This window comes from Enhydra lutris, unplaced genomic scaffold (assembly GCF_002288905.1).
Source record: "Enhydra lutris kenyoni isolate GAN:26980312 unplaced genomic scaffold, ASM228890v2 scaffoldscaffold37, whole genome shotgun sequence".
NCBI lineage: Eukaryota > Metazoa > Chordata > Mammalia > Carnivora > Mustelidae > Enhydra > Enhydra lutris.
Genome location: NW_019154121.1, coordinates 32,214,738 through 32,227,869, shown reverse-complemented (window position 1 = coordinate 32,227,869; position 13,132 = coordinate 32,214,738). Strand labels below are relative to the sequence as shown.

General features: G+C 46.5%; 1 protein-coding gene across 2 annotated transcripts in view; it reads right to left on the bottom strand.

Moving 5' to 3' along the window:
* LOC111154368 (WD repeat domain 60) overlaps positions 1 to 13,132 on the bottom strand; it is a 67,744-nt gene that overhangs the window by 35,231 nt on the left and 19,381 nt on the right. Inside the window, exons 3-7 of one of the 2 annotated variants that reach the window (XM_022513918.1) lie at positions 11,916 to 12,336; positions 9,645 to 9,736; positions 7,115 to 7,423; positions 3,403 to 3,479; positions 1,938 to 1,992 (exon numbers count right to left, since the gene is read on the bottom strand). In XM_022513918.1, the coding sequence (XP_022369626.1) occupies positions 1,938 to 1,992; positions 3,403 to 3,479; positions 7,115 to 7,423; positions 9,645 to 9,736; positions 11,916 to 12,267 (885 nt within the window). In that variant the 5' untranslated portion in view covers positions 12,268 to 12,336. The remainder of the gene's footprint in view (positions 1 to 1,937; positions 1,993 to 3,402; positions 3,480 to 7,114; positions 7,424 to 9,644; positions 9,737 to 11,915; positions 12,337 to 13,132) is intronic. The other variant, XM_022513917.1, reaches the window with a different exon arrangement.

Here is a 13,132-nt window from a genome sequence, read left to right as displayed (position 1 = left end):
ACCGCGCATATCTGAAACCACGGATAAAGGGGCAGCAGCAGACCTACCTCCTAGTGACCGGGACAGATAAAGTGACCCTGTGCCGGCAAGGGAAACACCGATTTCCACCCCTGTGGTGGTCACCAGCACGAGAAAGGCCCAAGTCCTAGACATCACTACCCACAACTATTTGGTGCATAAGACTGCGGACAGAATGATGTGTCACCATGAAGAGAGTGTGGAGCTTTCCATGTATCCAGAGAATTATTCTGGCACATTGTAGGCTTTTCAATAGGCTCAAGAATTAAACCAAGATAAACTCGGTATTGATGCTGTGAAACATATGACCTAATCATGGGCCAAAATGAGCTGTCAAATCCCTTCAAGAATCCCTCAGGAGGAAAAGAGATCACAGATTTTGCTCTTCTAGAAAAAAAAAAGACTGTAAAATGTCTTATTGATAATTTTCACATTGATTACATGTTGAATAATACTATTCCAGAAATAGTGGATTATATAGCATGTTCTTAAAATGAATTTTGTTTCTTTTTCTGTTTTAATGTAACTACTAGAGAATTTATTACTATAAATGTGGCTCACATTATACTCTGGTGAACAGTGCTGATCTACAGCTCCTTAGAAGGAGCTCTAGCTGCGACACAGGGGCCACGTGGAGCTCCCTCTAGTCCGTTTTCCTACTTTCGAGCTATTCGCATCTTTTCATCTAAATTGGAAGATATAAGGAAAACACTATAAAATCTGTAAATTTTCATCCAACAACTCCAGTTTCAGAATTTATCCACAAAAAGTGTGAGGCAGAGCTAGGTCACTAGAACAATGACTTGGGAAAAACAGGGCGCTGCGTGGGGGGTGGGCATGCGTGTGCTAGACAGAAAAAGGCATCCCTAACTCCCACATGCACACGTTCATGCACGAGGGTCAAAGCCTATACAGCAAAAAGGTTACCTGGGAAGAAGTCGTTGAAAGGCTTTAGCTGGATGGTGAGTGATCCAACCACCCCCAACACTGAATGAATAAAACACACCCGCATCAAAATAACAAAAATTCCATGTGTTTCTGTGAATGCATATGGGATAAAGAGATACATAAAAATATGGCACAAGACATTAGAGATGATTATTTCAGGGTCACTCAGGTTTCAGACAACTACCAAGGAAAGTGACAGGAAAAATTTTCTTCAGATACAATACCCCACATCTGCTCACCACATTACCTACAACACGGAACAACCAACTAGGAAAACAGCTGGATGATAATTAGAACCCCCGGCGCCCACCACCTCACAGTCACTACAATTTCACCATGAAGACGATTCTGATGGTAATTACGATGATGGGAAGAAAGTAAAGACCGGGCATCGCCCTCCACGCGCAGGGGACAGTCACGGGAGGGCAGGACCACGATGGTGTGCCCGTCCGCCCTCTGTGGGGACAGCATGGGGATTCCTGTCTCCAAGAGCTTGTCCCTTCCCCTACGGGGCCTAACGTGTGGCCAGCCGGGAAATGCTGTTACTCTGTGCCCTAGTGAAAGGAGGCGCATGAGGCCCCACTATCCTGGAACCCTCCATTTCTCCCTCTAATTCTGTATTTTGGGGCTCTTTTATCAAGGATGTGTTCGTTTACAACAGGGACATCTTCCTGCGAGCTCGTGATTCTGTCACTACAGGGTACCAGGCTCGTCTCAGAGTCGGTCCCACTGCCATGAGTGCAGCCGTTCTAGCTGCGACACAGGGGCCACGTGGAGCTCCCTCTAGTCCGTTTTCCTACTTTCGAGCTATTCGCGTCTTTTCATCTAAACGTGTCCGCTATGTCCTCCTGGAATTACCACTTGAATCACCCATCTGCCGGCAAAGCCTGCCGCAGGCTCTGCTCTCCAAGCCAATCACAAAGACTCAGGGCTACTCTTGCCGCATAATAAAGTCAACATTAATGTCTTACCTTCCCTCTTGAGTCTTTATCTTTTTCATTATTTCTTACTAAATTCTCTGCATACCTAGGAAATAAGATCAAATTCAAAATTAACTTTCAACAAAGACTTGAAACATAAAGCATTTTACATCTCGGCGAAGGCTCTTCTATCTGATCTAAGCTGCTAAGACGGGCAAACCTCCAGAGCCCGTCTCACTACAGCTGTGGGCACTAGGGTCTCCCTACATTGCTTGTACTTCAGCAGCAAACCAAGAAAGAGCCTCAGCAGAGAGAAGAAACTACGTGTTTTAACAAAGCTGTGCATGTGTATGACTCTCTATCTCTATGAGAGTTCTAGAACACTCTGTAATTTTATTAGTCACTCCCAGAAAAAGCATGAGATCCTCCACATGTAAGAACATGGACGGAGCAAGAGAATATTCTTCTAAGTGAAATAAGTCAGAGAAAGACAAACACCATATGATCTCACTCATATGTGGAATTTAAGAATTGAGATAAATGAGCAAAGGGGGAAAAAGGAGAGGCAAACCAAGAAACAGACTCTTCCCTCTGGAGAACACACGGCGGGTCCCCGGAGGGGAGGGCGGTGGGGAACGGGGGAAGAGGGAATGAGGCTAGCACCGGGCGGTGTGCAGACGGGCTGAATCACTACACTGTACACCTGACACTAACATTATACCGCACGGTAACTACACTGGAATTTAAATAAAAGCTTTTAGAAAATCTAGAGCTTATGTACAAAATGAGAATGCACACACCAACTCTAACCTGTAACCTTCACCAAACCCACACAAAAAAGGTGCTGTTGTTAGACTGACCCACGAACAAACAGCTCTGGAGGGTCACCCAACAGGCCCCACAGACGCAGACGTGCCATCCCAGCAGGCTGCTGCCTGAGCCCTAGCTGTGGCCAGTCTCTGCACTCCGACTAATGAGCACTGGTCGGGGGCCCTGGTGGCGCAGAGGGGGGCCAGGAGCCCGCCTCCAGACACTCCGCCCTCCCCGGGCTCCACGGGCTGCAGGCCAGGAGCCCACCTGCACACCCTCACCCCCCAAAGTAAGTGCTCCTCTCCAAGTTCACAGGAGCAAATATGGAAAAGGACAGAATAAAGGGCGCCTGGGGAGCTCCGTCATTAAGCGTCTGCCTTCAGCTCAGGTCATGAGCCCAGAATCCTGGGATCGAGCGCCGCACCAGGCACCCTGCGTGGCAAGGAGCCGCTTCTCCCTCTGCTCCTCCCCGGCTGATGCTCTTTATGACAAATAAATAAATAAAATCTGAAAAAAAAAAAAAAAAAAAAAAAGGCAAAATGGGACTAGTAATTTATAACAAGGTCCTCTATTGCACCCAGACTGTAGTCTGGAGGGGCTGCATCAGGGTAAGTGAAGTGTATCTATCGTTCACTCTCATTTACTGATTCTACTCCGGCCCCGTAAGAAACACGTTCTGCAGAAGCACAGCGCGCCCGACAGTCACCAGAGAGCGCACGGTCCTTCCCGGCTGCTGGTGGGGTCTCGTCGTGAACTTGCGCCCCGACGCCGGTGCTCACTGCTCTAGGAAACAAAAATCCCATGACACTCATTAGCACAGCATAGTGAAGTCACCGTAACTGTAAATTCTGTACAACAAGCGTGAACTCCGGATTTAACAAAATCATCCACCACAGGTATCTCCTGAAAGAACTGTTTTTACCTATCTTTAATCACATAATTAACGTAAGGAAGAGGAGTAAAGGTATACGAAAAGACGATCATACATTACCTCAGTAAGGAAAAGACATTTTTACTTATCAATTTCACATTACTTTCAGATAAATCTGACTAGTTCCTTACACCGCTAAAATTATAAACTTTCAATATAATGTGCCTATTTCATGGATCCATCCACCTATAAAAAAGAAAATGCAAACAACTGATCTATAAATTCTACTTCTATAATTCTCTTGAATTAAGTGAATTTGTGAAAATAAAATTAAAACCATTAGATTGCAAGCCAACAAATCCGGATAGGTGCTTTAAAGAGAGAGACACACATTGAAATGGCCTGGAGGGAGGGGTATGAGGCAGGAATGGGACAGGTGAAGACCCAGGGGACCAGCACCAGGGCGTCCCTGGGGCAGAGAAAGCTCACAGCCCTGGGGACTGACCCATGAAGAGTGCAGAGCAGAAGGAGGCGGGAATGAATCACCCACCAAGAAAGGCAGTCTGGAGTGCCGTATACAATGTAATGTATACCAAAAGCCTTGAAAACAGTTAAAGATATTCAAACACTTTCTTGCATCTATAAATACTTCCAGGAAATTATTCCTAGAAAACAATTCCTAGAACACAAACGTGTATTAAGGTTTTCAATCGGGTTCATCACCGAATAATTTATGAAATAAAAAATAATTAGTAACCTGAAGGTCCCACATTAGGTTGCCTGTTAAATAAGTAAGGTTATGGCCACATGAAACAGTACCAGATTCCACTAATACCCATCGTAAAAGAGTATTTCTCAGAATAAAGTGGAAAAATAGCACGATTCCAATTTTGCCTTCATTTACATATAGGAAAAAGAATTTTACGTACATACATACTTATTACAAAATGGATCATCTCTTGAGTCTGGGATCCTAGATAAATTTTGGGTTTTTTTATTCTTCCTGTAAAATTTTTTCCAAAATTAACCAGAGAAAAGTATAATTACATGTTTAACAGGAAAAGCAGTCTGGCATCAGTCCATTAAATAGATTGGAATGGGGAAAAAATGGAATCAGTCATGCCAGGTAGAAAAAAATATGACTTAATGGCTGTCTAGGTATAAAGAAGAAGAAAAAGTAGCTATGAGCAGCTCAGTGCCCTGTTCCCAAGCCGTGTGGGCTGGCCAGCAGGGTGCTGGGCTGGAAACAGACGCCCACAGGGGCCTGGGCAGTCACTGCCCCAGAAGCAGAAAGGAGCAGGGTCCATGTTCAGCAGCAGTAAGAGAAGCATAGTCACGACGGATTCTTCTAAAACTACTGCTCCATCACCTTCAGAAGACACCTCGTTATAGTTATGATGCTTAATCATGATCTCTCCATCCCTAACGGGAGACCGGAGGAGGGGACACCTGGCTGGCTCAGGCAGTAGAGCACTCGACTCGACTCTTAATCTCAGGGTAGTGAGCTTAAGCCCCATGCTGGGTACGAAGCCAACTTTAAAAACAAACAAACAAACAAACAAAAAAATAGAAAAGAGAAAAGGAAAGAAATGAAACGAAACGAAACTGGAGGAGGTACACAATTAAAATAACGGATCAAAAATCATACAGAGGGGCGCCTGGGTGGCTCAGTGGGTTAAAGCCTCTGCCTTCAGCTCAGGTCATGGTCCTAGGGTCCTGGAATCGAGTCCCGAATCCGGCTCCCTGCTCAGCAGGGAATCTGCGTCTCCCTCTGCCCTTCTCCCCTCTCACTCTCTCTCAAATACATAAATAAAATCTTTAAAAAAAAAAAAAAAAAACACGTCTCACTAATCACTGCGATACACTGTGTGTGCGTTTGTTTCTTTATCAAATGGCTTCTCCGATGACATCCGAGCACAACAATAAAAACCTTTGGTCACAGCTGGTCCTCAGCATATGCAACAAGGGCGAGCACAGAGTGGCCACTCCATAAAGAGGAACAAATTATCAAAGAAACGAAGTTGGTCATCCATCAGGAGAGTCTCTGGAGGGGACTAATTACTATGGCAGTCTTTACGGAAGGAGCACTGTTGACGGCGACGGTTTTATCCACAGGGGCCGTCTCGTACCTCCAGCCTTAACAAAACCCAAATGTGAATGTTGTGACAAGTCTCAGAGGATTTCTGCGGGAAACCAAACAGGCCGTTTCTAGTTACTAAATTTGATACAGGGATGTGAAATAGGCAAGTTTATTAAAATGTTAGTGGGAGGATCTAGAAGGTGGAAGCCTGTCACTTTGCTGTATGTTTAAAAATGTTCATAATGAAATATTGGGGAAAACTCCCCAAAAAGATTTTGATCTAGAGAAAGAGATTTAAAACACAAGAGGAATGAACACGTGTCTGTGAGGGCCCACTCTCAACTCCTGCCTCCCTCAGCTCGTTGACACGCCAGCAGGTAAACGCTCAGTGGGCCTAATCTCAGGGAGGCCCAGGGGCTTGAGATGCACGTCTGTCCACAGTCAACAAAACTGCTCCGGTCAGATAACCGTATGCTCTGATCACGGGCAGAGGTGGCCGGTGCCAGGGCGGGGTGCGGTCCCGCCGTCAGGGAAGGCACCGACGTAATTTATCACACTCAGCCAAGAGCCAGGCAGCAACTGCAAAGATTTTTCAGGACATTCTTAACAAACACTCCTCAAAAACACGCACGCATACTTTCTCGGACGGGCACCAGTCAACCAGGGGTCCCAGTCTCTGCCCCGAAGGCCTGACCCTCCTGAGCCTCCGCGCACCTGCCCCTCACTTTGCGTCCACCCGAAAGGGAGCACCACCAAGAAACAGGAGAATGAAATCGCTTTGCTTCAGAGTCTGGAAAAACAGCGCAGCAGAAAGTATATACATGAAAACAAAAGATACAATTAGGACAGGAAAATATTAAGCAATTGCAGTTACTATCAATATACATGGGAGGAAAATTAGACCCTTCGCAATCAACAGTTTTATTTTTGTGTTCTGTTTTGTAAACTTAAACTGCTAATTCTGATTCAAACATTTTGCTGTATTATCCATTTACTTTGCACTTAATATCATCATCAAAATTTCAATTTCATGACAGATTTCTGAGTATACGTACATTCACAATATAATCAGAAAATCTGATTTCCTATTTCCTAGTAGACCAGCAATTTCTCCAAATTGATCACATCACACACACTTGCATCACATTTTTACCAAGGTGACAAGTTTTATCCTCTGGCTACAGGGAGATAAAACTCTTCTCTGTGAGTGCCCGTCTCAGGACGACCACAGAGGCTAGGAAGCATCAGAAATGGTACCTTGGGGGCACCTGGGTGGCTTGGGTTAAGCTTCTGCCTTTGGCTCAGATCATGATCTCAGGGTCCTGGGATCGAGCTCCGCATTGGGCTCTCTGCTCAGCAGGGAGCCTGCTTCTCCCTCTCTCTCTGCCTGTCACTCCCCCTGCCTGTGATCTCTCTGTCAAATAAATAAAATCTTTAAAAAAAAAAAAAGAAAGAAAGAAATGGTACCTTGGACTCCCTTTTCTTAAGATCTTCTCTCAACAACCTCTCTTTTTTATCCATGTCACTTTGGCGCCTCTCTTCATCAAAATGAAAGCCTTCCTTGTGTCGCTTTTCCTTGTGTCTTTCTTCCCCTTCCTTGTCAGGGAAGGAATTACTCTTTCCTTTTGGATACTTTTCTCTTCTTTCCCTTGTGCTGCTTTTTTCTCCATGTTTCCTCTCTCGATCTGGCTCTTTCTGCTTCCTGTGTCTCTTTTCACCTTCTTCTTTATACAGCCAGTACTTAAGAGGATTGTCTTTACTGTCGCCGTACTGCAGCTGTGAACGGGACAGATGGAAAATGCGTGAGCACACGAAACATGGGCTGCCATCCTTCACACACGGGGTGACGAAGGTGGCGAAGCCGCACTGCCCTCACTCTTCCTTCCCGACTCTAGAAAGGAGCTTCTGGAAAGAAAAACCCAGTGCTGGTCATACAGCCCATAGGATAGTAGCGACACCATACTCCAGCCTTCACCCTGATATGGAAAACCATGTCCAAACCCCTCAGCATGGCAAGTTTGCCCCCTCCTCCTCAGCCCCGTCCTTGTCATCCTTGCCACCTGCTCTCCAACTGTGAATGCACCTGGCACTCCATCAACCCCAGTCCCTCCTGTGAAATGTGTCACTTCTGGGAGCAGAGCGCCACACGCCCTGCCGACCTCTGTCCTTGGCAGTTCACGTGTCTGCTCCCCAATGAGGGAGATTCTTAAAACTGGACACTACTGTTGAGTCATCACAGGTTCCCCAAGACCACCGTGGGTGCTCAGTGGTAACTGCTGACTTCCGTCACACGGCGACACAGCTCTGCGCAGAACACGCTGCCCAACACGTCTCATTTCTGGCCCAGACTCCCAGTTTCGGAAGCATCATCAGTATGTCTCAGCTGAACCCCAAGCGGAACTGCCCTTTCCTCCCACCCAGGGCCTCCTCTCCTCACACCCAACAGTGGGTCACTGCTCACTCTCCAGCCACAGGGCCCTTACCTCCTTCTCAGCTCAGTCCCCGTGGTCCCTGCTCCCGCCACCCCTTCTACGGCCACCCAGCAGCCTCCTGACTTCTCTGCTTCACCTGATTCCCACCAACTCCACCTGTCTCTGCCAGCACAACCTTCCTAAAGAAAAACATGCTGGCAAGCTCCATGCGCAAACTCCTCGGTGGGAAGGTTAGATTGCGACCACACGTTTGTCACCAAAATCAATCCTATGGGATTAAAAGATTTAAGTGCTAAAAAAAATTATAAGGATCCAGAACAAAATACAGGCAACTACTCACGTAATCCTGTGTGGGGGAAAAGGCTCTGTGAGCATTACATCAACAACCAACAATGAAAGACCCGACTACTTCATAACTGTAAACTTACTCATAAAAACAAAGATCCCACAAACAAAATTTGAAACAGAAACAGAAACAGAAATAACTAGCAGGGAGTTCATCTTTAAAGTACTCTTAGAGGGGCGTCTGGGTGGCTCAGTGGGTTAAGGCCTCTGCCTTCAGCTCAGGTCATGATCCCAGGGTCCTGGGATCAAGCTCTGCATCGGGCTCTCTGCGCAGCGGGAAGCCTGCTTCCCCTTCTCTCTCTCTCTCTGCCTGCCTCTCTGCCTGCTTGTGATCTCTGTCTGTCAAATAAATAGATAAATAAAATCTTTAAAAAAAAAAAGTACTCTTAGAATAAAATGCCCCATTAGGAAATAAGTAAACAGACATAGGGAATGACTAGCAGTGGGGCGGTGAGCCCTCGCATAAAACGCTCAGAAGTGCTTCTCTGTTCTGAATCAAATTAGCAAAGATTAAAAATTACAATCATGCAAAGATTAAAAATTACAATCATGCCCAGTTGCTGCTTTGGACACGGGGAATTATACTCTGATGATATAAATAATTACAGCTTCTCTGTAGAGCAGTAAGTCTACATTTACTTTCATCTAGCAAGTTCATTTCCAGAAATTAATCAGAGGAAAATAATTATGAATAAATGCAAAAACTTTACCTCATGGATGTCTTCATAATTTAAAAAAATTCAGAAGCAACCTAAGTGTCCAAAAAAACCCAGATCTATCAATACAACGATGACATACCAATACTATACTGTGCAGCCATTAATATTCTAGAGAAATAGGACTCAGAAAAATGTTCCAAGTGTATCCAGTTTAAGGTTTATAAAAGAGTAAAAATCCAACTTAAGAAAACAAAGAGATATACATGTACATACACACAAATGCATATGCAAACCTACTCTGTTAGGGTATACACTTAAATATTATCAATAATTATCTTGGGGTATAATTTGTTTTTATTTTCTTCTTACGGTTTGTTTGAATTTTCTAAATTTTTCAAAAGCACCATGTATTTCTCCTGGAAAGAGAACAACACACACGTGCAAGGAAAGGTCAGACCTTCCTCAGACCTTGAATCCTGTGTGACAACACTTTCCAAAAATGCTTCTACTAACAATGCGTGAACAGACTTGAGGGAGCCCTTCCTGGGGGCGTCCACATACCTTTCTTTCTCTGTATCGTCTTTCTCTCTCTTCGTCCCCCCTCTCAGGGTCTTCATCTCTCCTCTCCTTCTCTTCCGTCCTCACTTTGCTTACTACAAAAACAGAGCGTATTTTTAACATCCCCAAACATCAGCACATAGGAATGACCTTCTAACATCTCGCTGCCCTCTCTTCCATAGTAGCGCATTAGTGTGTAGTAGATGATAACACATAAGAAAACATGTTCACCAATTAAAACACATCCTTCAACATCAAGCATGAAAAGTTCTAGAATCTAAACTTAAAATGGGCGAAAGAGGGAGATCACAATGGCAACCACCACTGAAGCAACCCGGGAAAGATCAGACTGAGCCCTGGGAACCTCGAGAGGGGCACCAGCCCACACACACGTGCCAGCTGAGCACCTGGTCACTGACAGAGGTGCTCAGGGAGACAGAGCCCCGTCCACGACGAAGAACTGGCCCAGTCACCAAGTGTTCGCAGGCCAAGAAAGAAATGCCTGCCTTGGGGGACAACGGGGGACTGCACCAGCCCCACAGCCTCCAAGTGCCCGCGGCTGAGGACACCATGCAGGGAGAAGGCCCTTGTGAGGAGGAGGCAGTCTGCAGCCCACCGGCTGGCAGGCACCCCTACCTACAATTTGAGATCTCTCCCTGATAGCGGAATTAGAGATTCACTTTTGAACATGCACAGACCAAAAAAAAAGTCATAAGGCTTAAAATTAAGAGAATCAATAAATTAAAAGATGAGGACAAAATTAAATAGAAATCACTGAAACAAAGTTCATTCATTCAAAAAGTGCTTGTGGAGCACTAGTCAGTGGGAGCCTGGGATATGAGAGACCAAACAGCGGGAAGCGAAGGGCCAGGTCCCGGGAGCCTGCAGGAGAAAGACGGCGTCCAAGGGACTCCCAGGTTCTCTGACCTAAGGAAGGGAAGGGTGCAGCCGCCATCAACTGAAGTGAGTAAGGCTTTGGGGAAGCAGGATTTGCAGGGATTTCAGAAGCCCAGTTCAAGACCCGCGAAGTTTCCAACATCTATCAGACATCAAAGGACAAGAGGATATGCAAGCCCAGAATTCAGAGATGAAACCCAGCTGGGAACCAAAACTTAGGAATCAAGAACAGATGACCAGTGTTTCTAATCACAAGAAAGGACGCAGTCACTGACAGAGACAGAACAGCTACAGAAGTCCAAAGATCACGGCCACACTTCACAGAAGGGGAGGCTCAGACGAGACCAGGGAAGAGCCACATAAATGGCCAAAGAAGGGGGAAGGAATGTCACAATTATTCATATCAATAATGTATTGAAAAGACAAGATCAGGTAGCAACCAAAAAAGATCTGAGAACAAAAATGATGTTATCAGAAATGCATACCAAGAACATCAAAAAAATCACCCTAAAAAGAGGCAACGGGAGGAAGATAGTTGCTGTTAAACATGCTGAGTGGTGACCCCATTAACTCATAATCCCCCCACCAAGGACACCTCACCCAACACAAACGCACACCCACGCTCCAGAGCGCACGGCTGCTGGGCCCTGTGCAGACCTGCACAGCAGCCCTGGGAGCAGAAAGAAACAGTACGTAACAGGGAACATGAACGAGGGGACTTGGTTTCTGTCCTATTCATAACTAGGCTCTCAAGCCTTTCTGACGAGTCTAAGAATTACTGCGTAATCTCTAAACATATTCCTTTTTGGTTACGTTAGCCAGTTAGAAGTTTTTAGAAGCGCATACACTATTTGTATAGTACAAAACTGACAATACTTACGTGGGGAGGGCAGTATGCACATTTACCTTAGAATTCCTGGGAATCAGATAAAAGCATTTAAATCTTGTTCGGAATAAAACTGACACTTTTGAGGAATTCTTATTAAAGAGCACTATTTCTGTTTATTTACAATGTGGGCTGAACTTTAGTTAGGTAATCTAAAATGTGTTTCGATAGTAAACCTCTAGCAAGTAATGAGAAAATTGTTACTCTTTTCACTCACTGAGATGAGTTTTGAAAATGCCAAAAAGAAAGTTGAAAAGTACACACACACACACACACAGACACCCGGAGGCCTGTACCTTCAAGGTCAAGCTAAGCCACTTAGGCAAACCATGAAAGAAACACAACGACCAGCAGCACCGCCAAAGAGGGCAAGGCCCCGAGCACGAAGCTCTTTCAGCGAGACAGGCTGCGGCCGGCGGCTAAGCACTGCCGCAGGAGGGACTCCAGAGCCACATAGTGGCTGCGGCTGCGGCTCCGCACGGCACACGCACCTGCTCCCATCCTGCACTCCGCTCTGTCCAGGGGCTGCCGGCCCAGCAGGTTATGGTGAGCAGCCGTCTGCCTGGGCTCCTCCCTTCTGGCTCTGCGGTCTCTGTCCTTGTCCCCCCTGTCTTTTCCTTTACTGTGAGACTTCTCTGTGTCCTGTTCTCGGGATTTCTCTTTATGCCTTTCCTTGTCCCGGTCTCTGGCATCCTTTTTCCTTTCCCTTTGCTTTTCTCTGTCTCTGTCCCCATGAGGGTTGTCCCTGGCGGGGTGGCCGTCTCTCTCGCCAGGCCTCTCTCTGTACTTGGTGTCTCGGTCTGGGTCCCTGGGCTTGGGCTCTTTGTTTTCAGGGAGGTCCATTTCTGATTCCTTATGCAGCTTCTTTTCTCTGTGTTTCTTATCTTCCTTGGGAACACCTGATCGTGCAGCCTAAACCAGGAGAAAAAAAGCAGAATTTGGAATCTGGGTCACACTCAGCGAGGGGTCTCAACACCGGCTTCCACTGCTCTGCAGCCCAGCAAGTGGGGCCTGGAAGACGTCTCCGAATCGGTCAGGGGATCAGACTGAGCTTGCCTATGACTGGCGACGGGCGCCCGTTCATTAGAGACATTCACGTTTGCTGGCAAGTCACAGCTGAAATACTACAGGGAACAGGAAGAAAAAGAACAGGATGTTGAAGCTTTGTCTTAAAGTCTCTGAGACACCACAGCTTGGGTCCAACTCAAAGAACAAGGACTGACCGCCCCCCTCTTATAAAATTCTCAGGTCTTGATCTCAACCCGTTAACCTTAGAAATAAAACTGCCAGTTACGTTACCAGCAGAAATGGGTTTCTTCGGGAACGGAGAGAATTGCATTCTGGGAGAGTTAAGCTGTGGCAGAACCGTAGGGGATTCTGCGGAGCAAAGGAGAGGAGGCCCCTCCACAGAGGAGGGGGGCGCTGGGAGGAGGGGCTGCTGCGACCTCAAAGTCTGCTGGTGTGAACTGGGAGCCAGGAAGTGGAGGGGCTTCTTGTTGGCTGAGCTGTTGCCAGGCCAGCAGGGAACCGTCCCTCCTCCCGCCCGGAGAGTCAAACAGCATCCACCGGGAGATGCCTCTCTTCCTGCCGGGTCTGCAGGGGACGGTGGAGGGGCGGAGCCCGAGCGCGGCCCCTGCTGGCCTCACCACCCCGTTCCAGAGGGGGCTGGCTTGTACTCATTTTCACAACCCAAAGCTCCCTCCAATAA